Below are 24,876 nucleotides of genomic sequence, written 5' to 3'. Positions count from 1 at the left end.
TAGTTTTGCACCTAATCACCGCAGAACAAATACGAAGTTTTATTTACAGAAGCAGAAGAAAGACGGGGAAAAAAAGCCTCAAGCACGGCTGATCCCAAGATAATCAGAGCTGGGGAGCAGGAGGCGATCGCTGACCTCAGAGCCTCCCCGGCCCTTACGTAAACGCGCATCGTCCCTGTGCTGGAGCCGTGAGCTCGAGCCCTGTCCCTGCTTGGACTTGGTGACCCTCAACCCTCATTACAGCTCAGGCTTGGACTTTTCTGGAAACCCACTTCTCAGCTGGGGTTTTCTGGCCCTAATGCAGCCCCTCCGATAGGTCTGTGCCCTACGGAGAAACCCTGAGACAGCAGCTGCAACGGGAGCCAATGTTTAGGGGGCGATGGTGCTGCTATAAAGGGATGCTGAGCTTTCATGATGGGGACGGAGGAGACCCCAAAAGCCACATTGACCCCTAGGAAATTGTATTCTCACCAGCCCAGCATCCCACGGAGATACCACCCACAAGAAGGAGCCGAGCTGCTGCGCTGGGGGTAACAAGACATGGGTTTATTTTTCATCCATGCAAGCGAACAGCCCAGCAGTGGGCAAACCAGGGATGGACAGAGAACACAAACGTGCTCTGTCCTTCCCAAGCCTGCCCTCTGTCACTTGAAGCCCCCATGGCTTTGGCCACCCTGGCATAGGGGTTGGAGATAGATGGTGGGTGCCTGGGCTGGACCTGCGCCCCCCAGGCATGGGGGCAGCCCGTGATGGCTCCGTGCCTGCCGGTGCCTGAATTTCTCTCCCCCTTATGCAGACGCTGACAAATAAATAGGTCTTTTCTGCTTTGGCTCTTGCATAGTGGAAAAAAAAAAGTCCAACCTGATTGGAGAGAGAAGTCCTGGGCTGTGGAAACCCATGGCTTCGTGGGCGAACGTGCCCGCAGCATTGCCACCAGCCTGCCCGAGTGCCTGCGCTCGTACCCTGTCTGTGCTCCCCCATCGGTGTCCGCCTTATTTCAGTTCCATTTCTGAGCTGGATTTGAAGGCCTTTCTCCTTGCTAAGGACAACTTGACGCCCAGGAAGATGGTGGTGATCACGAAGACGAGTGCCAGGGCGAGTAGGACCCAGCCACCTGCTGTGGCTTCTTTGCTGCTCAGGGACATGCCCAGGAAATCAGTACGGTCGGAGGAGCCAGCTTGGCTTTGAGCAGCTGGAAAATGGAGAAATGAGGGACATGGTTAGTGCTGGTGGCTCTGGGCTGGCTGTGGTGGGTCACCAGCTTCTCCTTTGCTGGTCTCTTGGGTGACTTGTCTCCTTTAGACTCGGCTTGCTGGGAAGTTGAGGAGGAGCATCCAAAACCCCTGTGGTTTTTGGGGTGGCCAAGGGGCACCAGGGCAGCTCCATCTCTGCTGTGAGCCCCATCCCCACCCTGGAGAGGACCAAACTCTCCCCCCATCGTGGACCCACCGTGTTCAGCCCATTCCCACATACCTGCGTAAGGAGTCCAGTCGTACTCGGGCCAGCCCAGGACTTCCCCGTTCTTCTCGTTCTCCTTCACCAGCCACGTCATGAGGGGCTGGAAGTAGCTCATCAGGGCCTCGGCCGACATGTTGGGCTGCCCCGTGATAAGCTGCATGGCTTCAGGCCACGGCTTGCTGAAACCCAGCTTCATGGCCTCCCTGCGAGGGAAAAATCGGCTCCAGTGGGTTCCCCATTGCCCTTTTGCCACCAGCCCTTGCCTTCAGGGCTTGGGGCTCTTGGTGCCAGCAGCCCTGGGGCATGGTCTCTGCTTTCTGGTATCTGTGAGCTCAGAGCATGGGGGATAAGGTTTTGCATGTGGGATATGGGGCTTTACATGCCTAAAGCCTTCCAGAGAGCCCGGACTGATGCAGATCAGTTTATGGGTGAAAGGGTTAATTTTACAGGTGCTTCCCTTGAAGCAAGGGGGCTCTTTTCCCTAAGGAACTGGGGGCTGCGGAGGAGGAAGAGGAGGAGGGAGGGAGCCTTCCACCTGCCAGTGGCCCAGCTACCATCTAGTGGCTGCTTTTGCAATCACAGCTGCAGCACCCAGCCCAGGGTCTCCCATGTCCCAGGGCCAGGGACCGGAGCATTGCTGGGGCAGGGAGAGGATGGAGCACCAGGGGCTCTGCTGTCCCGCAGAGCTGTGGCCTGACTTTAAGGTATTTGGGGTCATAAAGGTCTTGGCTCTGTCCTGCCCGCACTTACCCCAAGAGATTCCCGGCCTCCTTGGACTGGTAGATGTCACACTTGTGCAGGGGCCCCGTGTGCCCAGCTGCGTTACAGAGAGCCTGGTGGAACTGGAACTGGATCACGAAGCTGACAAAGTACCTGGAGGGGCCACAGAGGAGTGAGGACACGGGGACAGACCCTGCTAGTGGCTGTGCAGGGGGAGGATGCGCTCCCCCTTATCCTCCAGGTGCAGAATCCCAGCCTGGAGGAGTATCACTGGCTTTGGATCTCCACCTGCATCAGTTTGGTCCAATGTGCTGATGCCATTTTTTCCTTTTAATGTGCATTTTATAGCTGCCTGTGTGGCTGAGCCCACCTCCCTTGGACAAGGAGAAATTTCCCCTAGATCCAGCCTTTCCCTCTAAGGTTCTGTTGATATATACCCGGTATTTTGGGATGGGCACCACCAGGTGTCCCTCCAGCCATGAAACAAGGTGCCATTGCTAGCACCTGAATCAGAGGTCCCTGCTTCTGCATGGGCTCACCTGTCCCAGCGGTGTCCCTCCCAGCCCAGCTCACTCACCTGATGTAGGGGACATTGGCAGGGATGTGAAACTTTGCTCCAGGGTCGAAGTCATCTTCAGACCTTGGTGTTGGTGGGCACAAGCCCTGGTACTTCAGCCTGGGCCAGAGAGGGAGAATTAGCTCAGTTTGGGGAGGAGAAGGTGGGGTAAGCCAGGAGGGGACACAGCGGGGTGTGGGGACAGGGTAAGGGGTTGCGTTATCCCATCATGTCCCACTGCAGCCACCTGGGCCGCAGGGAGAAATCACCAAGTGGGACGATGGCCAAGGACCTTGCACCAAAGAGAGGTCTGAGCTCGAGCACACCTGAGGTTCCACCACTGCTGGTTGTACTCGTCCTCCTTGATGCGCCCATCAAACACCTTCCAGCGCCACTGGTCCATGAGGTACCCGAAGGGCAGGAAGGCGATTTTGTCCAGGGCGACGCTCATCAGGTAGTTAATGTCACTTTCTGTCCAGAGTGGGAAGGTGTGAGCAAGGGGGTACTGTGCCCACCTCTCCACCCTGTGTGGGTCATTCTGCCCGGGGGCAGAGGGTCCCCATCAGATCCTGTCTCTTCCCTGCATACCGAGCCACCGTGCGTGTCCCCTTCTACCTTGCCCAGCCCATCCTGGCCCTCTGCATCCCCAGCTGCCCCCACCTGTGCCGTGGGGTGCCCCCATGCCAACTCACCTTCATTTTCTGTGACTTGGTCCAGCAGCTTGATGCTGTGCAGATGTTTGGGGGTGGAGACGGACAAGGCCATAACGTCCCCAATAGCCTCGTGGAAGCCAGGGTTGGCTCCATCGCGGAATGAGATGGGCTGGTCCATGTACTGCAGGAAGTACTGGACGTGGCCCATCTCGTGGTGCACCGTGATCAGGTCATCCATGTTCACCACAGTGCACTGCTTGATCCTGGATGAGGACGTGGGGTGGGGAGAAAAGAAAGGGCAGAGCTGGGGTGAAAGTCTCCAAGAACGACCGTACCCCATTACGGTACCATAACCACCTATGTTTCCCTCTGGTCTCTTTCCACGTGTCCCCTCCCCAGGTCTGATGCTGGTCCTGCTCCATGGGGTTGGTCCCTGACTGTCTTTCTGCCTCTCCTGCTGCCCCTGCCCATTCCCTGTCCATGTTTGTCAGCTTTTCCATCTTCTGGGCAGCTCAGGGAAGGTATAAGTTGCCCTCCCCCTGCTATGGGGACTCCTGCCATCAATGCCAGCATCTTGGGTACCAGTGGCAGTGCCAGAGAGGGGCTGCCACAGCTGCTGAGCAAGAGACACCGCGGTGGCACCATCCCGTGTGCCCTTATCCCACCAAGATGCTGCCTCAGCACCATAGGAGCAAGGGGCACCACTCGCTCCCTGCAGGCACCTGAAGTCCTTGCGGTTGTAGAAGTCCCATGCTGAGGCGTGACACACCACCTCCCGCCCGTCCGTCGGCTTCTCGATCATGGACTTGTCCCAGAACTCCTGCGGCATGGGGATGAGGCCCAGGGAGGTAAAGAAACGGTCCGACTCTTCAAACATCATTTTGGGTGTCCAGCCCTGGGGAGAGAGCAGATGGAGGATTTGGTGAGGGGCAATGGGAGATCCTGTGGGTGCTGGAGGCTGTGGGAAGGATGGGAGGCTGGGGACAGTCTTGTCCCTCTGGGCTTGGGAGGTCTTTGATGTCAACTACTGTTGGGTCCAGCCCTTGGTATTTCTGGATGGGGAAGGAATAAGGGCATGTCATGGAAACTTTTGGCAGCATCAAAGCATTCAGCAATGGGGGTGTTGCCAGCGGCCAGAGGGTGATGGGTCCCAGGGGACATCTCCAGAGCAGACTGTAAAAGCACTGACCTGTTCCTTCATGGCTGGGGTGGCATCCACCTTGGTGGCATCTGGGTAGGGCACCACCAGGTTGAAAATGTTGGACCATGACTGGGCCCACATGTTGCCTGGGAAGAGCAGGAGGAAGATGGAGGGAGAAGAACAAAGACAACTTGTTACTCCCCACTTTTCAGGATGGGCTACCCTGTCTGTGGCCAGGTTGCACAGTCACCAGTCCCTGCACCGCCTGCACGAGGACAATGCAAGCATGAGGTCCTGGCATGACTTGCAGCAATTTATGCCTGGTGGGAAACACAGCTCTGCTCAAGGCCTCCGCAAAGCCCTTACCTAGCAGGTGAGCAGGAATAGGACCCTTCAAGTTTATGTGCTCAGCTCCATACTTTTTGTATAGGGCCCGGCGTACATAGGCATGCAGGTTGAGGTACAGGGGCTGCAGCTGAAGGTACAACTTCTCTAGATCTTCCTCGAAGGTGGATGTCTCATACAGGGATCTCCAGTAAGCCCCATTGTCTGTGTAGCCTGAGGTAGGGCAAAAGGAGCTGTCAGACACTTCCCTTCTTGGGCAAGAGTCTGTCTTGCCACTGACACCCCAGGTCCCTCCATGCCTATGAGACAGGGTACCCAATGACAGTTGGTGGGACCTTTATGCCCTCAAGATATTGGCTTTGAGTTGGACGATCAACTCAATTCTCTGCTCATGGGGTGCTGAGACGTTGGTGGGTCTCTGAAGGAGCAGGACACTGACCGTTGAGCACAGCTGCCTTGTTGCTCAGTTCCACATATCGCTTGTAGTTGTTCCTCATTTTCTTCCCAGAAGCATCCCGCCAGCCCTTCCAGACAAAGAGGAGCTCATCATAGTCCTGTGACTTGGCCAGGATGTCCGTGAGGTCTAAAGAGAGAGCAGTGAAGCCAGATGATGGCGTTGGCTGGGCTAGCCTGATGCAACGATGCTAGACCCAATATACTGCTCAGGGGCCATCACCGAGAAGGTGGAAAGGCCCCTTCACGACCCTTCTCCATGTCCCTATGAAGAATCCCTCCTTCCTGGGCCTGCTGCAGATGACTCGCTGAGCACCCTGCCAGGTCTTACCAGGGTCCAGGGGGTGACAGGTTTTGTTCTCCCTGCAGACCTTGGCTACGCTGTATGTTGTCTCCATATCTGAGAGAAGGGTGTTGTACTGCAAAGGAAATCGAATCATGTGAGCTTGTTAACTTTGCTCCTGCTCTTGGGGAACAACACAGCCCATAGGGATGTTCCCCTGGCCCCTTCCACACTGTCCTGGCAGGTCAAGTATGACCCCAGAAGGAATCAAAGCTGAGTTACTATGGCAAGTATGGGGCCAGCATGCAATGTGCCATTGCCACACAAGCAGCTGCACCCACAGCAGGCTGGGGCAGGCAACCTTTGGGTGAGAAATCCTGGAGGTGAGGGTCTTGCTTTTGTGCAGAAGGTACCAAACTATCACCTTCTGCAGGGGCAGGGGCAGCTGCCCAGGGCCATTTCCTAAAAGCTGGGCAAAGCCTGTGTCTTCCCACAGGGTAGTGGCAAAGGACAGCCCGTCCTGCCCTGTCCCCTTGCAGCTCACCTCCTTCAGCTCATCCTCAGGCAGGGCTGCCCTCTCGATGATGCTCAGCTTCTTGAGGATGCGTGTGACAGTTTGGTCCTGGAAGTCGGAGGCGTCGAACTGCCTGGCTCTCATCCCATACTCGAGGGTGTGCTTGGACATGGCCAAGTTCTTCTCCAGCTGCAAAGGCAGGAGAGGAGTTACCTGAGGGAGCTTCCTGAGACACAGGCCTTCACCACAAGCACCACCTGCCCTGCCATGGCTGACAACCTCCCCGTGGCTTCCCTGGGGGTACCTCATGGCATGACTTTTCATGGACAAGTCACCTTCTGGATGAGAACGGGGTTCTGATCTACAGCTCTGCTAGGGGCAGAGGTTGTCCTGGCTTTCAGAGCTCATTTGCAATGGGAACCAGCTGCCTGCCGTGGCTGTTGCCTGGGTTGTTTCCATACCATGATCTCTTTGTTGTAGTCGGTGATGTTGGTGTTGTAGGTCCAGGATGCCTCAGTGTAGGCGTTCCACACCTCCTCGGCCGTCCTGTTGTACTCAGACAAGAACTCTTTAGCTTGTGCCTCGTCTGCTATTTTGTCTAGAGGAAGAGATAAGAGGAAAGAGAGGGAAGTCCGTTTTGCAAGAGGACTTTCAAGAGGTTTCTCCACCAGGCTTGAACACGTCCCAGAGTCGCAGGTCTGCTGAAGGAGGTCTGGGAGCATGCTGAAAGTGGAGGTGTCCCACACGACAGGGGATGGGATTGCAGGACAAGCTGCCTGCCCTAAACCCTTCCAGCTGGGCAGAAAGGATGCAGCTGAAAGCAGATGACTTGTCACACCAAATCTGATGGCCTTACTACAGTGGCAGGGCCACAGCTCTGCACAACGGTACGTCAAGGGGCTGGATCATGGCACCTGCTTCAAAGCAAGGTGTGACCACCCACAAAACGGGACCCTGTGGGACTGCACATGGAGGTGGTTATTCCTCTCTTTCCTGGCATGGAGACCTCACCCATCTACAGCAGAGATCTCCCCCAGAACTGTCCTGCCTAGGGGTTGGTGGTGGCACTTGGGAGAACTTTTCCTGCCCCTCCTGGGGCCGCAGCCTTACCGATGCCTTCGGGGTAGCCTTCGGGGACAGGGGGACGCCAGTCAAACTCTGGCCAGCCCAGCACTTCATTGGTCTTGTTGTTCTGCTCCTCAAGCCAGGTGGTGACAGGGCTGAAGTACTCCAGGAGGGCCCCAGCGTCCATCTTATCCGTGCCAGTGAGGTTGAACAGGATTTCCTGCCATGACTTGGAAGACCCAGCTTTCAGCACCTCCCTGCAGAGGAGTGGGACAGCAAGAGCCAGCATTAGGTCGGAGGATGGACGGGAGAAAAGCAGTGGTGGTGTCTCTGCTTCACATGGGTTGAAGATGCTATTCCTGAGAGGGACGTGAGCCTGGAAACTGCCTCTGAAGCCCCCCAGCTATCCTGTGCTTGGGGGCTGAAGACTTTCCGCCACATTCTCATGCATTCATTAACGCCCAGGGAGTCTACAGGAACCAAACATGCTTTAGTGACCTCTTGTCTGGGTGGGAGCTAGTGACAGGGACAATAGCAGGACTCTGGTGAGGACCACTCACCCCACCCCAGTGCTTCCTTGTATTTCCATCTATCCATCCATCCATCTGCAAAGCTATTTCTCCAGCCATCTCCATGGCCACTTTTTCCTTCCTTCCTTTCTTCTTTCCTTCCTTTCTTCCTTGCACACCATCAGCTTCCACGCACACATCTGCCCATGGCGATTGTCCCGACCCTTCTCTGTCCCCACCTGAGTTTGGCTCCAGCTTCTTTGGACTCGTAGATGTCACAGGTGTGTAGGGGACCAGTGTGGTTGGCCGCCTGGCACAGCGCCTTGTGAAACTGGAACTGGAGGATGAAGCTCACAAAATACCTGTTGAGGAAGCCCGTGAAGGTGAGCACCGGGGACAAAGCAGATGAGTCCCAGGGCATGGCTGAAGGCACCTTGCCACACATCTGCTCCCCACCATTTGTGCTCCCAAGTGTTGGATGGTGTCTGTGTCTTGAGCAATGCATCCCAGCCCCTGCCTGAAGAGTTGGGGTCCCCACACCCCCTGCCCCAAGCCTCCATCCCCTTCCCAGCACCTCCTCTACCTGATGTAAGGGGTGTTCCCAGGGATGTGGTACTTTGCCCCAGGGTCGAAGTTGCTTTCATTCCTCGAAATTGGAGCACAAATACCCTGGTATTTAGTTCTGTAGGCAACAGAGAACAAGAACATGAGCTGGAAAGAGGGAGCCAGAGGAACCAAGGCAGGGAACAGGAAATGAAGGCATAATGCTGAAGAGATCTGCACAATTTGTGTCCTTCCATGTCTTCCCGATCCTCAACCCACCCTCCTATGCATTTCTCCCTCCCACCCCTCCACCCCTCCACCCATCTTTCTCCAGCCATCTCCATGGCCCCTTCTTCCTTTCTGCCCACCCTCCATCCTTGCACACCCTCAACTTCCATGCATGTATCCACCCTCTGCCACTGTCCCCTACCTCAGATACCACCAGTCGTAGTTGTAACGACTGGGGGGCGTGTGGCCATTGAACACGTTCCAGCGCCACTGGTCGATGAGGTAGCCAAAGGGCAGGAAGGCGATCTTCTCCAAGGCCATCTTCAGCAGGTAGTTGATGTTGCTCTCTGCATGAAACAGAGCCCAAATGAGGTCGGGAAGGAGCCCTGGTGGGCGGCACTATGGTCACTGGGTTTTTGTTGGCAGTGGGGTGAGGAGAGATGGATGAGAAGTCGGAACAACATTTCAACATATAATTGTGATCCTTAGAAATTTGTGCACAGGACACAGGATGTTTTTCTGACTGCAGCTCCTGCTTGGGGCAACTTGTCTTTCTACTGAATGGGAGCAATGGGAGTGACAAGCCTGGTGTCCCCTTGCCTGAAGCCTGGAGAAGTCTCTGGTGAGGGTAACTCTAAGGGCTCTCTGTTAACACGTTCACCCTACAGGGGCTTCAGGGTGAAAGGGATTTGGTCCCCAGGGCTGGCACACCAAAGCAAAGGCTGCCATGGTTTGGATCCAGACCTGGGGCAGTCACCACCATACCACGCGGAGCACAGGTGATGGTGACATCTGCTTTCCCCTTCACCTCGAGCAAAGGAAGACTAAAGAAAGACCAGCTGGAGACCCAGCTGCAGCTGTAGGGTCGGGAAGGGGTTGGCAGCACTGCCCCGATGGGCTGCTGGCTGCCACCACGGTGGTGGCGCGGCCGCCAAGTCAGGCAGCGATGCCTTGAGGCAGCGACCATCTGCTCCGTGATGTTTGTGCAGCATCAGCCCAACAATTTTGGCTGCTGTGACGGCTTCCCCATCACGAAACAGATTTAACGACAAGGCAGGAGGACCCGGGACTGGCCCTCCTCCGCAAAGCAGCCGCCTGCGGCAGGGCTCTGCGAACGCTTGGTTTCCTCTGCTGCTGTCTGGTTTGACGTGTTGGCTGGGAGGTGTGGGGGGGTGTGCAGACCCTTGCCAAGCTGGGAAATGTCCTGCAGCGACAAGTCCTCCTCCTCTGCACTGGCTGGCAGGCGGATGTGTCACCCGCTGCCTGTCCTTGTGACCGGGCGGGTTGTCTGAGCGAGCACTCGGTGCCGCCTCCGCAGAGCTACGTGGTGAGCTCCCGGGTGGACAGGAAGGGGAGACACTGGAAATGTCAAAACCAATAAACACCATAGATGCTGCTTTCGGTTTGAGTCTCTGCTGGGGAGGGGAAGGGAACAGACAAGGCTCCAGGGAGCATTGCTGCTGCTTGTGGTGGTGAAGAGGATGGAGCCAAGAAGTTGTCCACAGAGCCCAGAAGGGGTCATGCATGGACCCAAGGAGGTGTATATGCATGGACCCATGGCAACAAGAACCAGGATTATGGAATCATTTAAGTTGGAAAAGATTTCCAAGATCATCTCGTCCAACCTTTAACCTAGCACTGCCAAGCCCACCGTTCAACCACTAAGCTCTACATCTCTAAGTTTTTTGAAGACCTTCCGGGAGGAGTGATAGTGACTCATCTACTGTCTTGGACAGCCAGTTCCAACATTTCACAACCCTTTCAGTGAAGAAATTTTTCCTAATATCTGACCTAAGCCTCCCCTGATACAAATTAAGCCCACTTCCTCTTGTCTTATCACTTGGCACTTGGAGGAGAGACCGATTCCCATCTCGCTACAGCCTCCTTTAGGGTAATAATAGAGTAAAGGTCCGTCGAACTAAGGATGGTTGAAAGGTTTGTGTCAACCACGGGGTCTGTCCTGCTCAGGGCTGCATTGCCAGGCTGCAGCCTGCCCTGGCACATCCCAAACCCTTCCTGGTGCCATGGTCAGTGTCCCATGAACCCTCCTGGTCCTAGGGCAGCTGCCATACCCGCGTCCTCGGTGGCACTGCTGAGGAGTCCGATTTTCTTGAGGTGGCTGGGGGTGGAGACGGACAGGGACATGACATCTCCGATGGCCTCGTGGAAGCCGGGGTTGGCCCCGCTGCGGAAGGAGACGGGCTGGTCCTTGTACTGCAGGTAGTACTGCACGTGGCCCATCTCGTGGTGCACCGTGAACAGCTGCTCCATGGTCACCGTTGTGCACTGCTTGATCCTGTGAAAGGAGCGATGCCTGAGCTCGGTGAGGGTCCCTGGTCTGCCCACGCACATCCCCAGTGGGAAGGACCCTTAGAGGGTGGCAGCACCCCATGGGAAAGAGGAAAAACCCAGTAGAGGGGAAGGCACAGCTATGTGGTGCCCTGAAACCTTACCCCAGATGGTGATGGGGTACCCAAAATAGTGACCACCAAGGGGGTGGAAGAAGCTCTTGTCCCATAGCCCTGGGCCCCTGCGTGGCCCCACACACCTGAAGTCCTTGCGGTTGTAGAAGTCCCAGGCCGAGGCGTGACACACCACCTCCCGCCCGTCCGTCGGCTTCTCCAGCATGGACTTGTCCCAAAACTCAGGGGGCATCTCCAACAGCCCCAGGGAGGTGAAGAACTCCTCCGAGACCCGGAACATGTGGGTGGCATTCCAGCCCTGGAGGGCAGGAGGCAGCAGGTTACGGCCAAGGAAAGGACTGCCCATGCCTCGGGCATCGCCTTTGATACTCCCACAGCACCACAGGGAGGGGCTCCTGCCCCTCTCACCCTGATGGGAAGCTCCATCCCCAGAAATGGGGTGAGCGTCCCTAAGCAGCACCAAGCAGCAGTGCTGGTGCCCAGAACGGACAGGAGATAGGAGCAGGACAGGTGTCTCAGGAGGGCTTGGAGATGAGTGATGGTGGGGATGCAGCCCCCAGCGTAAGGACCAGCACTGCTCCCCCCACACCAGCCTGCCTCTTTTCCCACCTGCTGCCTCTCTGGCTATTGCTGGAGTGGGCGCGGGGCCATTTCTCTGTCCCTACCCCTCCCAAACATGTTTTTTTCTGCTGTCCCATATGCAGATATGGGCAACCACTTCCATAGGCTCAAAATTACGGGGAAGCCCTGGCCAACATATCCCCCCTTTTTTCCCAGTGGTGCCCTAGCAGGTCCCTCAGCCCATTACCTGATCCACCATGGTGCTCGTCACATCGAGGTTGGGCTTCTCAGGGTAGGGGACCATCAGGTCGTAGATGTTGTTCCACTGCTGAGCCCACATGTTGCCTGAGGAGAGAAAGCAGACAGAGCAGACCCAGGGGTGGGTCAGGAGGAAGAGAAACACAGCAATAAGTGGGACCACCCGCCATCCCACCACGGCTCTGCAGTCCCACCAGGACCCCTGGCTCTTACCCAGGAGGTGGGCAGGGATGGGACCCTTCAGGTTGACGTATTTGGGGCCGTAGCGGTCATACAGTTTCCTCCGGACAAAGGCGTGCAGGTTGAGGTAGAGCGGCTCCAGCTGGTGGTAGAGATGCTCCAGGTCATCCTCGAAGGAGGCTGAGTCGTACCAGGAGCGCCAGTAGCTGCCCGTGTCCTCGAAGCCTGCAGGGAGGCTGTGATGACCCCCAGCTCCATCCCCAAGGGGCTGTCCCACATCCAGCCCCAAGAGCTGGGCCTGTTGGGCACCAGTAGGATTTTTGCACCTTCCCCAGGGTGTCAACACCAGGACAGAAGTGAAATGGAGGCTGGATGAAGTGGGATGGGGAGAGCAGGACACTGTGTTGCCCCTCTTCCCACCCCGCTCCCTGACCCACCACGTCCCCATCCCGCTCGCACCGTCCACCCGGTACGCCTCGTTGCTCAGCTGCACGAACTCCTCGTACTTGGCACGCAGCGGGTTTCCTGCGGCGTTGTGCCAGCCCTCCCAGGCGTACAGGAGCTTCTTGTAGCTGCGGGACGTGGCCATGATGTCCGAGAGGTCTGAGACAAAAGGGACACACGGGACATGAGAGATCCAAGCGGGAAGGACGTGCGGGAGTGGGGCACAAAATCGACCCAAATCGAGCCATCCACACCCCAGGACAGCCCTATGAATGTGGACCAGGACCCTGCCAACCCCATCCCAATGGGAATTTGGGACCAGGGAGAAGTCACAGTCTGGGGGTGCTCATCAGGAGCAGACCCTAAGCAGGGGACGGAGATGAGGATGGGGACTGGGATGGGGATGGGGATGGGGACGGGGTTGGGGACAGGACCGTACCTGGCTCCAGCTCCCAGCAGGTATCGTTGGCCGGGCACACCTTGGCCGTGGAGTAGATTTTGTCCATGTTGCTCAGGATGGTGTTGTACTGCGGGGAGGGAAAAGGCATTGGGGCTGGAAGAGGGTGGGAAGGGCTGTTGAGGAGGGATTTACAAAGACTTCCCATCTCCAGAGCGTGTGTGTGTGTCCGAAGGAGGATCGGGGTGTTTATACAGTGCTTTTTTTGGGGTGAGGTGTGTGTTGTCACCCGTTGTTTCTGCACTTTGGGACAGACAGCCCACGCACAGCCGCTCACCGAGCCCCCTCCGTGTCCCAGAGCACGGCTATTTATAACGCCCTTCGTCAGAAGGGCTGCGGCACAGGCTGTTTATCTAAGCGGGCAAAAAAAAAAAAAAAAAAAAAAAAAAGAAAAACCACAGGAGGAGGGGAGGGTATTTATTTCTGTGAGCTTCAACAACAGCAAACAATAGCAACGGGAGGTTTCCTGGAACCTGCTCGGGGAGCCCATTCCCAGGGACGGAAATTCCCCCGCGCCGTCCCCCTCTCTCTGCTCCCATTCCTCTGCTCCGGAGGGGACGGCGGTGGCTGCGGGCGGGGAGAAACGTGGGTGATGTGCAGGGAGATGGGATCCTTTCTGTTATCAAGGACAGGTTTCCGGGAAGGAACTGGGGCTGACGCTGCTCCAGTGAGGATTGTATTACCGGGCTTGCAAGCCAAGCAGGGTTTCAGTGGGGAGGTGCCCTGGGAGCCACTGGAGATGTGCAGGAATCGCTGCCTCGAGCATTTTACTTGCATTTAATTAAAGGACCCCGCAAGCTCGGGGCTGTGATGGGGAAGGCTGTCCTGATGTCGCTGCTGCTGGTCTGTGCCACCGGTCACAGCCGCTCCGGGTGCACAGGGAGCCAGGTGGCTGCCACAGCCCTCCTGTTTGCTGGGCTGTGTCTGAGGGCGCTCAAGCCAGCTGGCCCCAGCCATGGGCACAGCCTGGCCGGCGTCCAGGGAACGCCCAAGGCTGCTCAATGTAAGCAGGAAATCTCCAGCCCCTGCTTGCAGGTAGCTCCAAACTGACGTTAGGGACAGATCCTGGCTGTGTGACCTCCCCGAGGTGGGACCCCAGCTCCCATCTCCCCCCTTCCATCACTTTTCCCCAGTTTTCAGCCTCCAGGAGACCCTACAAAATGCAGCTGAGGGGCCAGCAGCAGACTCTGCACGCTCAGGAAAAAAGGCTTTGAGGGGGAATCGCAGCACCCAAGCATCTCCCAGGGCTTCACCACAGCCTTGCCTACCTGCTGTCGCTTGTCCAGGGGCAGGTTGGAGGGCCCCAGGGTCTGGATGGAGCCGATGATTTTCTTCAGCTGGGTGTCACTGAAGTTGCTCCAGATGTCGCCATAGAGCTCCTTGGCTTTCTTGCCCCATGCCTCTGTGAAGTTTTGCTCCTCCAGCGATGCCTCGACCTGCGCGGTGAGAGAGGGGACATGGGGACCAGCGCCGGGACGTGACACCGCGCTCAGAGTCACGGGGTTTGAGTGAGCCAGAGGGCAGGGGACACGCGGTGGCAGGCAGGGCTGTCCCTGAGCCGTGACACTTATAGAAAGAGACAACAGTTTCCAGCCGAAGAGGCAACATCTGCAGCCCCCACTCGCCTCGCAGAGCACCCAAGGAGTAGATTTTGAGGTTGTTTTGGAAGTGGTGTTGTGCCCTGGGTGGGATGGGGATATTAGGACGGGGGGTCCATGTCCCGTGGGCAGGGTGTTGGATGCTTGTGGGCCATTGTGCCAGCATCATTATATCCGTGCTCGAGCAACGTTTAGCTGCATCCCCCTGCTCTGTGCCCTATAAGCCCCATCTCTGGGTTTTACCTTGCAGAGATGCAACCCCCTGGAGATGCCCCTGGTTTTGGGTACCCCATTACCCTTATCCAGCACTGCCAGCCCCGACCTCGCTTCCCAAGGCCGTGGGACAGCGGGAGCAGCCTGCGCTGCAGGGGTTATTTAGGCAGCTGGAGCTGCAGCCGGCAGCCACGATTTTGGGATGAGGCGCATCGCGGGCGGTAGCATCCACGTGGCCAGCGTGGAAATGCTGATTTTTTGGGAGTGCATCAGCCCGGGCAGTGAGCAGTGAGAACATGCAGAATGCCTGCTCGCTGCCCGTGCTGTCCCAGTGTGATTTATGGAGCTCATTAGCTGTAATTCGTGGCGTTTCCAGCCTGGTTCCAACAAGCCTGGGTTGTTTTATTTTAATCATCACATTCTCTCGGGAGGGAAGGGAGTTACAGCGTGGTGTGGCCAGAGGTTGCTCGGGGACAGGGAGGGGAGATGCCTAAAGCAGAGCTGGGTGCCCACCTCCCCCCTTGGGCATCCCAGCACCTCCACCCTCACCCCGGTACCATCCGGCCCCGGCTCCCCATCCCACCGGGACGCGACAGCCCCCACCCTGGAGCAAGATGCCCTTGTATCAATGGGAGTCACCCACGAAGCGTGGAGGCTCACGAGGGATGTTTTATCCCTTCCCAGACCCCGTTTCTGAGCCAGGGAGCTGTAGGAGGCAGAGTCCAGCTGTGTTTCATCTCCTTCTTGAACAGACGCCTGTGTTAGGTCAGGCGATTTGTGCCCTAAACTCTCCTGACAGCTCCGGTGGAGCGAGCTGAGGCCAGAGGCTCTGCCCCAGACCCCTTGCCACGGCCGTCCCTGCCTGTCTGTCATTCCAGTGTCCCTCTGTCCATCCCCACAAGGCCAGGGGCTGCTGCCCTGCATTTAGCCTGATGCCCCCCCATGTCACTTTGTCCCCTGGCCACGTCTTTGGGGACAGGTCCCGGGGGAGCCCACACCTCTGGGCTGGCCAGGCTCAGCTCCTCTGTGCTCTAGACCTGAGCAGGGTTTGCCTGGCCCAAAGGTTCACCAAATCCCCCAAATTCTGCCTTTCGGGTCCTGCTGTCCACCTCGAGCCCTGTTAACCCTTTAGTTCTCAGTGCCTTCCCATTGCACAACACGCGTCTCTGCTGCCCCTTTGAAGGGCTGATTTCAGGGGCCAGATCCCCTCCTCTCCCTCTCCATCTGTGTCAGGCTCAGGCAAATAGTGTGCTGGGCACCACCAGGGTGTTTTTAGCTCTGCAGGGTGCTCTGAGCATTTCTCAGAGTGGGCACAGCTTTGGGCAGAGCAGCCAGAAAAGTCCTGTCTGTTTTCCCCTCTTGTCCCCAAAACTATCTGGGAGCTACTGGGAGGGGAACAGGGTGGCCCGATAAGCCTTGAGATCACAGGGAGCACTCAGCCGTGATCCTCAGGTATTTATTAACATGGGAAAGTGGGCTGGTCTGGGAATGTCCCCGAGCAAAATCCACACAAGGTGCTCCCCAGCCCCTCCTTGCAGCCTGCTGAAGCTGGGATGCCCCCGCGGCACCCAAAGGTCCCCAGCCCCACCACAACATCTGCCAGACAGTGGCTGGGTGCGTGCCTGGACAGCGCTAGCTGGCCGAAAAAGGCTGGAGGGGCACACCGGGTGTCCTGCCAAGTTGTCAGTGTTCGTCCCCCGCCACCCCAGCGACTCACTGCTGTGTCCCACACAGACAGACGTGCAGCACACCATGTGCCTCCTGCCCACGGGCTTCTGGCTGGGCTCTGGGGCGTTGCGTGACATTATTTGAGGTGTGGAGGTAACACAGGTTCCCAAACACATGCTGGTCACATATTTGTTGTGCTGACCCCATAAGCTACATGGGGAGGGATGTATGGCTCCGAGCTGCACACAGCGCCGTGTCCGTGTCCCCATGGACATGTCCCCACGCTGTGGCTGTGGCAGCCCCCCAGGTATGACAAGATCTGGGGGAGCGTCCATGCAGGGCAGGGGCCAAGCTCGTGCAACTGAGAGCAGCTCCAGCCCACGCCGAAACCTACAACCTCCCCCCCAGCCAGCTTGTCCCCATGTGCTGGAGTGCCCCGGTGCCACCCTGCTGCTCCTTCACGTCTGGGGCTCCCGTGGGGCTGGGGCATGGCACAGTGCTGGGGACGTGGTGCCGGGCAGGGACGGGGACACTCGACACCTGACCCCAGCCTGGGAAGGGGGGGAAGGAAAGTGGAAGGTTCTGGGCAGAGGGAAACACCTCTAAAAATAAACCCAGGCTCTGCTGCGGGGCCAGGGCTGCTGCACTGGGGCAGGGGCTCTCCGGAGAGCCAGTTTTGGGGACAAAACCATTCCCAAGCCAAGCATCCGAGTCCCGGGACAGCACCTTGGGGTGCTTCAAAAGGAACCCGTGGGGACGAAGGGGACCCCGCCAGCCCTCCCCACCCTGCCGGAGCCCCCCCAGCAGCACCCCGTGCCAGCACCCACCTGCAGGGCACCGTTGGTGGCCGTCAGGTTGGTGTAGTAATCCCAGCTGGCCGAGACGCTCTTGAAGAGGACGATCTCGGCCGTTCTGTTGTAGGCATCAGCGAAGAGGGCGGCCCCCGCCTCGGTGGCATCGTAATTGGGGGGCTCAAGCCCCGGTTCCAGGGCGCCCACCGGGCTCAGCAGCAGCAGCAGCAGCCCCAGTGCCACGGGCATCGCGGTGGGAGCTGCGCTCGGAGCCTTGCGAGGGAGCTTCCCTCCGCGGCCGGCTGCTTATAAGCCAGCAGCCTTCGCGCAAACCCTGCCCACAGCGCCTGCCTCCCCTCGCAGATAAGAGCGTTTTCGCTCATCCTTCAGCTGCTCCAGGCTGCGGGGAGAAAGCTCAGCCTTGGGGGGGCAAAGTCCCCTCGGTGCCTGGCTGCGCCGCGAGGGAAGGGGAAAGGGCTGGGAAGGGAGGGAGGGAGGGAAAAAAGGAGAAGAATCGAGGGAAGGGCGGAAAAAGAAATTCCTTCAGCAGGAGGAAGGCTGGGAGTGTGGGGTGGGCGGCCGCAGGACTTGTCCCATGCTGGGCTCTGTCCCCGGTCCCCTCCTGGCTCGGTGGCAGGGGGACCCCATCGCACCAGGCAGGATGTCCCCGACACGTCCTGCAGCTTCTCGGCACAGTCGTGCCCCTGGGCATAATTCGTTTTTCAGGGAAACGGCGCGTTCCTTCTGGTGGGGAAGGAAACCCCATCCTGTCCCACAAAGTGTCTGGACTTTGAGGAATTGGTCTGATGACAAATGAGCAACAAAAAGTTCCTTCCAAATGAAAACCAGACTCGTTTTGGTGGGCTTGATAGCTCCTTTTGTGTTTTGTTTTGGTTTTTTAATTAAATAAATCTCTTTTCCCCAGGGGCCCGCCCCAGCCTTGGGAGCTGTGCCCGGGCTGAGCTCAGGCTCAGGGTTCACCACGTCCTGCTGGCCCAGTCATCCCCAAAACCAACCCATGGGGACATGGGCTGTGTGCGCTTTTTTAGGGTGGAGGATAGGGGAAATCCCTTGACTTGTTTGCTTTGCAGCACGGCTGGGCACTGCCATGGCCCCATGGTGTGAGCACATGGGACAACACAGCCCCCGGCAAGGAACAAGTCCTCCCAGTAGGGCTGGAAACCCTACAGGGTGCAGAGAACCATTTCCAGAAGAGAAAGGAGGCATTTAAGAGCCTACAATCTCCTAACATCAATTAATTCCCCCCCCCCCAAAAAAAAAAATCACAGCTTCCCACAACACATCCTATCAGGGCGTGCTCCTAGCAGGAACACCCAAAAAAAACCTTCCCGCCCCGCACTGAGCACATACCCAATTGTAAACAGCACCAGCAATGCTTCCAAACCCGGACACCACGGCACCCCCTTGTCATCCCCTCTCCCCACCAGCCTCAGGACCCTGGAAACTTCCTTGGGAAGTTGCAAAAATGGCTGGTTTGGCTCCAATTTGGCCAGAGACCAAGGGCCAATGAATGGAGATTTCCTGCGGAGCGCCAGCCCCGTGTTCCCAGCTGCTCCTGGGGGAGGGGTTTTCCCGGCTCCTGGGCCAGGGTCTCAGGAGATCAGCATGGCCAAAATGGGCTCTGGGATCTCAGCGTGGTGCTGGTACATGGTGACCCCAATGAGGGCAGTTTGGGGCCCTTTTCCAAGGGCAACAGCGGACTGGGGTGCCCACGGTCGATGTACCTGAGCATCCTCCAAGGCGCTGATGGTGCTGCGGGACTTTGCGTTGGGCAGGGGCCCTCTCGGTGGTGCCAGCAGCTTGGTGGCATCCCGTCCTGAAAATCCCCAGCTGGGTGCAGACAGAAAAGCCACCTACACACGGGACAGTGCTGTCAGGTGAAGCAGCTGAGGTCCAGGAAGGCAGGTGAGATATCTGCAAGCCTGAAGACGCGCGTTGGTGCCTCTGTGCTGCCCCAAAGCCATTCTGTCCCCAAACACCTCCCAAGGATGGGCCCAGAGACATCCATGGGTGCAAAACCAACCGGTCCCCACACTCCCCTCTCCCCGTACAATGCAATTTGGGGGTACTGGAGTGGGTGATGGAGGGCAGGGGACCCAGTTGGGGGTACCCGGGGCTGCCGGCGATGCAACAAGGATGAAGGCAAGAAGGATGAAGGATGCGTTGCCACGGAGACGGATGCTGAACCGAGAGCGGCCGCGGGGCTGCGGGGTGACGTGGGCTCCTGGGCGAGCCGCGGTGTCCCCGGCGGCTGCCCCGGCCGGGAGGATGCTTCCCATCCGCTCGCATTTCCATCAAAAGCTGCATGAAAACAGCCTCCCCCCCGCCGGAGCGCGTGTGCGCGGACACGTGTGCCGTGCCGGAGTCACCACAGCCAGCTCCTGGCATCAGAGGGAGAGGGGAGAGCCCTGGAGCCCAATGGAAAAAAAAAGGGACCAGAACTGCTGGGATAAACCCCAAATGTCCTGCAGAAAGGATGCCCGTGGCAGGACGCCGCTTGTGAAGTGCAGTTTGCTTTCCTCGTCTTTAACAAGCTCTTTGGCTTGCCAGACTCAACAAATCTCCCAGCCCGTGGCCCCACAGGGTGAAGGACATGGGAGATGAGTCTCTGGACCCTGAGACCCCCAAATCAGGCAGAAATAAGGAGTTTAACAGCAAATAATTCTCAGGAGATTTGTAAGGTATTTGCCGTGACAGTGGTGTGATGGGAGAGGGCTTAAGGTGAGCAGGGAGGTGTGTGATGGAGCAGATTATTTAGACCCCAGTGCCAGAGGGGAAGATTTGGGGTTTTTGCCAGTTGTAAACTCACCTTACAGCCTTCCCTCTGGCTGGGAATGCTCGAGCCAGTTTTCCCTTTCTTTCATTAAAATCCACATTTTAACATTCCCATCTTATTTCTCAAAACGTTCAAGGGTGCTTCAAAACTCCTGCCTGACCCATCTCTCTCTTTGAGCAACCAAGGAGCTTCTGGAGACAAGAGAAAGGGTTTGCTGAGGGTTTATCCTACAAAAAGAGTTTTTTTGGGGGACAGTCTGCCCCCTCATCTGTTAATTTTCCCCATTGCTGTGGTTTTGTGGGCACAATGGCTCCTGCACCAGCTCATAAAATCCCTGCATGGGGAATTTTTCCTCGCTCTCCGGACTGCGATTCTAAATGATGCTGCTTTATTTGCTGATGAATTCAATCAATTATCATAGTGCATAATTCACTAAGCTGCTTTCCCAGATGCTGTGACGTTGCCATGAGGGAGAGAAAAACATGTCTCCACTCCAAATTTTTCATCTAAACAGCTCTTTTCTCATCCTAAAAAAAAAAAAAAAAAAAAAAAAAAAAAAAAAAAAAGAGAGAAATGAAGCAACCCAAGCAACGTGGCGGTTCGTTTCAGACCTGCAGGTGCAAAAATAATTGCAAACTATTAGAACAACTGCTGTGGCCGGTGCAAGGCAGCAACAACAGCAATAGGAGTAAACCCAGTCCAGTGGGATTTGAGTGGGTGCGGTGGCATGGGGTGACCGTGCAGCCCCCTCTGTCACCTGGGCTTGAGGACAGGAGCTCGCACTCAGTGCGCTGCTGGCTAAAATAAAATAAAATAAAATAATAATAATAAAAAAAGACCAATTGAGTTTTTGTGGTGTTTTTTGTTTGTTTGTTTGTTTGTTTGTGTTTTTTTTTGTTTTGTTTTTGTTTTTTTTTTTGTTTTTGTTTTGTTTGTTTGTTTGTTTTGGTGGTTTTTTTTTTGGCCATTTCTTGCCTAAAAGTGCCATTTAAAGCCCCTCTCCAGGTCTGGGGTGCAGTGAGTGGCAGGTTGCTTGCCCCATCGTTAAAGCCACCCCTTAGCACCTGCTTATCACCAAAAGAGCACACTCAGCTCTTGCTGGGGCTGAACGCAGCAGAAATGCTCCTTATCGGCAAGATTTCGGCCCTGCCCTGGGTAACGCCCCTCACAGAGCCACAGGACAGGGGTTTATGGCCAGTGGCAGGAGAAGGGGACACGCCAGCGTGACTGCCTGTGTCCCTGCCCTCGTGGCACTGAGCAGGTCAGTGGGGCTGGGTGGAGATGGGAAGGGGATGGAGATGGGAAAGGGATGGAGATGGGAAAGGGATGGAGATGGGAAAGGGATGGAGATGGGAAAGGGATGGAGATGGGCTTTCACCATGGGAGCTCCTCCAGCTCTGTCTGGGAGCAGCGCCAACAGCCCGAGGATGCGCTGTGACATTGCAAGTCCCCCAGAAAGCAGCACGCAGGGCCCCTAAATGATGGCAGTGTCTTGGGAGGGTTGTAAATAAAAGTAAGACCCCAGAGGTTAGCCCCTGGGGAGTTCCCTGGCTGCAGCGCAGGAGATGAGACCAGCACAGGGCACGGGGCCAGGAGCATCAGAGGGGAGAAGTGAGAGCAAGAAATCATCCCTTGTCCTCCATCACTTACCCCTTGTCCTCCATCCCTCATCCCTCGTCCTCCATCCCTCATCCCATGTCCTCCATCCCCCATTCCTCCCCTTCCACCCACCCTTCCTCTCCAGCTGCTGCAGGATGATGGAAGAGCCCAGCGTGTTCTCTCCGCAACCATGCATCAACCCCCAAATATGTGGCAAAGTCCACGTTCTTCCTTTTATTTATTTATTTATTTATTTATTTATTTATTTTCCCTTCCTTAATAACAGAAAACAATCCCAGCCCCAAGGCGAGCGAGCGTGACTGCTGTGGGTGCATTAATCATCTGCTGCAAGTCCAGTGCAGGTTATTGCTGGTGTTTATCCAAGCAGCTATTAAAATGGCCATAAATGAGCCTTCAGCCTCTTCGGAAAGTGATGAAGTGTTTGCGCTTGCTGCGCCAATCTTATCGGCAGCCCTCCTCAGCTGAGCTCTGTTCCCGGCCAGGAGGAGAAGGCAGATTAATTGGTGCCAGGAGAAAAACAGGGAGCAGTGCCCTTTGCCAACTGGGCTGCTCTGATCCCTGCTCTGGGGGAACCTGGCTGGGATGGGTTCATCCCAATGGGAATCACCCCTCGTCCAGCCTTTGTGGGATCCCAGGCAACTGGGACCAACCCTGGGGCAACTGGGACCAACCATGGGGCAACTGGGGCCCTGGGTGCTGCCTTTGGCACAGGGACGGGGCTGGATCCAGCCGTGCTGGGGGTGCTGCAGCCCCTGAAAAAACAAATCCATGCTGGGGGAATCAGCCAGGGGTGTGAGCAAAGTGAGCACCCCTGGGGGCCCTAAGCTGCACCCAACAGCAGCCACAGAGCCCTCAAGCTGAGCTTTTTTTTCCCTTGCATTTGGACCCCCAATGAGCCTGACTTTGCCAGCTGGGCTCTTGAAACGCTCCTCTGGGGAGGCATCCTGCAAATGAGCATTTCTTAGAAATGAAAACTTCATTTAGGGGGAAAAAGGAAAAAAAAAAAACAAAACACAAGTGATGGGTTAGATCAGCAGAATGGTAATTTGATAAGCTCAGGGAGAGGCAGGGGAAGGGGCCAGCAGCTGGGGAAGGGCTGGAGCTGCTGGTTTTATGAAGGATTACCAATTTAGGGGGCTCCTGTGGGTCTGTGGGTGCTCAGCATCCCGGGGATGTGCTGGGACCCCCAGAAAAAACCTGGAGCAGCCCCAGGAGAGCCGGGGGAGCTACGCAGAGGGGACAGCTGGGGACGGCCACGGCCAGCACCGGCTCTGCTCCCAGCATCACGGGGAGGATTTCATTACCGCCGGCCACAGGCAGATTTAATAAACCCATTATGTCCCCGGCAACGTCGCTAATTAAAGAGCTGGTTACAAATCGCTGGCTAGCCCTGAGGAGAGGAGCGTGCCGGCCGTGGTGGCAGGGTCTGGGGTGTCCCCACATCAGCCACCACCGCATCCCCTTGTGCTCAGCAGGTTCAGGGGCCCGTTGGTAAATGTTTGCAAATATCCTAAAGGAAGACCCCAGGCTCGTCCCCTTGGAGGCTTTTCTGAGGGTCTCAGCCCAGCCGCAGAGGAGGGAAATCCTCTCTCTGCTCTGCCCTCAAGGCCGGCTGACCCCTGCCATGGTGTGCAGCCCAGTGGCTAAAGGTTCGTGGTTTATGGCAGGTTTTATGGCTTAGATTAGCTCTGGTAAACCATTTACCAAACAATTTACCAAAGGTCTTGGGAGTTCGGGCAGTTTCCAGCCAGCTGGAGGCGAGCCAGGGCTGTGCCCAGCCACAAAGAGGGCACGAGACAAGACCCAGGGAGCTGCAGATTTGTTACCCTGCCCCAGCCCCTGGAAAAGTTGTGCAGAAAATGGTCCTGGGGGATAACAGGAGGCATTTAGACAACAAAGATCTTGGCAGGCATAGACAGGGAGGGGAAGGTCCTGCCTGAGCAATTTTCTCTCTGTCCATGACAAAGTCACCCCCGTGGTGGATGGAGGGCAGGAGGTGGGTGCAATGGGGCTGGATTTGGGGATTTCAGTGAGGTTTTTGGTACCGTCCCTCGCAGCATCCTTCTGGACACATGGCCCCGCTGTGAGACAGGCGGGTGAGGAGCGATGGGGCTCAAGGGGGGACCTGGGTGCCCTGGCACCCAAGTGGACAAACGCTGTGCTGGGGTGCAGGACGCCCTGGGCAGTCAGAAGAGGGGATTCTCCCTCTTGAATATTCAATGTGAACTGAATATTGCCTCCAGCTCGGGCCTCCACAATACAAAAAGGGTGTGAAGGGACTTGAAAGGGTCCAGAGGAGGGCAACAACGCTGGTGCAAGGGCGCATCCTGTGAGGAGGGGCTGAGGCTGCTTGGGCTGTCCAGCCTGAGGAAAAGGGGGCTGTGAGGAGCCCTCGCTGCTCCCTGGGGAGGGAAATGGGGGGCAGGTGTTGGTTTCTGCCCCTTTGTCACTGGTCTCTGCCCCTTTGTCACCAGTTTCTGACACCTTGTCACTGTTCTCTGCCCCATCACCAATTTCTGCCCCCTTGTCACCAATCTCTGCTCCCTCGTCACCGATAACAGGGCACATGGGACTGGCACAAGACCGCACCAGGCAGGGTCAGCCCAGACTGTAGGAAAAATATCTACACGGTGAGGGCGGCGAGACATGGGCACAGGCTGCCTAGCAAAGCAGTTGGTGCCCTGTGACCGCCAGTGTTCAAGATAAGTATTCGAGATAATGGGCTCTGGCTGTTGGTTTGCCCTGAAGTTTGCATCAGTAGGATCCGGTGATCTTTGTAGGGACCCGGTGATCTTCCAGCTGACCCAGTCGATTCTGTCAGCAGGAATTTGGCTGTGACAGCGCCTGCTCGAAGGTCGCAGCAGCTCCGCGGCTGCATTTCTGCAGGGATGAGGGTTTGGGGCTGCTGCACCTGGGGCACTGCTGTGGTGCAGGGACCAGACTTGGCTGTTGTGGTTCTGGGTTTCCACCAGGGACGGGGATTTCTCTTGGTGGTGATGGGGGCTGGCACTGCCCCAGGTGAGTGCCCAGTGGGAGGGAGAGGCTGGTGTGGAGCTGGGGGCTCCGGGGGGGGTCTTTGCAGGCTGGGTGGGCAGGAACAGCCCTCAAGGAACCCAAAGTCCCTTTCTGAGGGAAGGAGCTTGTGTGGGACAGCCCTGCCCTGAGCTGGCCCACAGGCTGCTCCAGGACCTGGCATGCCCCAGGTGGGTGCTCCAGCTCCTGGGGTGCTCCAGTGCCCAGGGTGCTCCATGTCCCAGGGGTGCTCTGGGTCCCACCAGCTACTGCAGGTCCCGGGGTGCTCTGGCTCCCATGGGTGTTCCACATCCTGAGGTGCTCCAGGGTGCTCCAGATCTGAAGGTGCTCCAGGGTGCTCCATGTGCCAGGGGTGCTCCAGGGGT

The 24,876-nt window shown here is 57.0% G+C and overlaps 1 protein-coding gene across 1 annotated transcript; it reads right to left on the bottom strand.

The window, feature by feature from the left end:
- Positions 1-525: 525 nt before the first annotated feature.
- Positions 526-17,337, bottom strand: ACE (angiotensin I converting enzyme). The gene is made up of 25 exons (XM_084496169.1): positions 17,098-17,337; positions 14,060-14,227; positions 12,774-12,861; positions 12,350-12,493; positions 11,924-12,115; positions 11,700-11,797; positions 11,017-11,189; positions 10,541-10,764; positions 8,671-8,815; positions 8,281-8,379; positions 7,937-8,059; positions 7,234-7,445; positions 6,585-6,721; positions 6,154-6,312; positions 5,658-5,745; positions 5,313-5,456; positions 4,895-5,086; positions 4,577-4,674; positions 4,110-4,282; positions 3,427-3,650; positions 3,061-3,205; positions 2,756-2,854; positions 2,209-2,331; positions 1,474-1,661; positions 526-1,192 (listed from the first exon to the last, which is right to left on the bottom strand). Exons 1-25 carry the CDS (start codon positions 17,308-17,310, stop codon positions 993-995), a joined length of 3,849 nt encoding a protein of 1,282 aa, XP_084352295.1. The 5' UTR covers positions 17,311-17,337; the 3' UTR covers positions 526-992.
- Between the last annotated feature and the right edge of the window lie 7,539 nt (positions 17,338-24,876).

The sequence above is a fragment of the Aythya ferina genome, assembly GCF_964211825.1.
Source record: "Aythya ferina genome assembly, chromosome: 23".
Taxonomy (NCBI): Eukaryota; Metazoa; Chordata; class Aves; order Anseriformes; family Anatidae; genus Aythya; species Aythya ferina.
The sequence above is the reverse complement of the archived record's forward strand: the minus strand, read 5'-3'. Positions and strand labels throughout refer to the sequence as shown.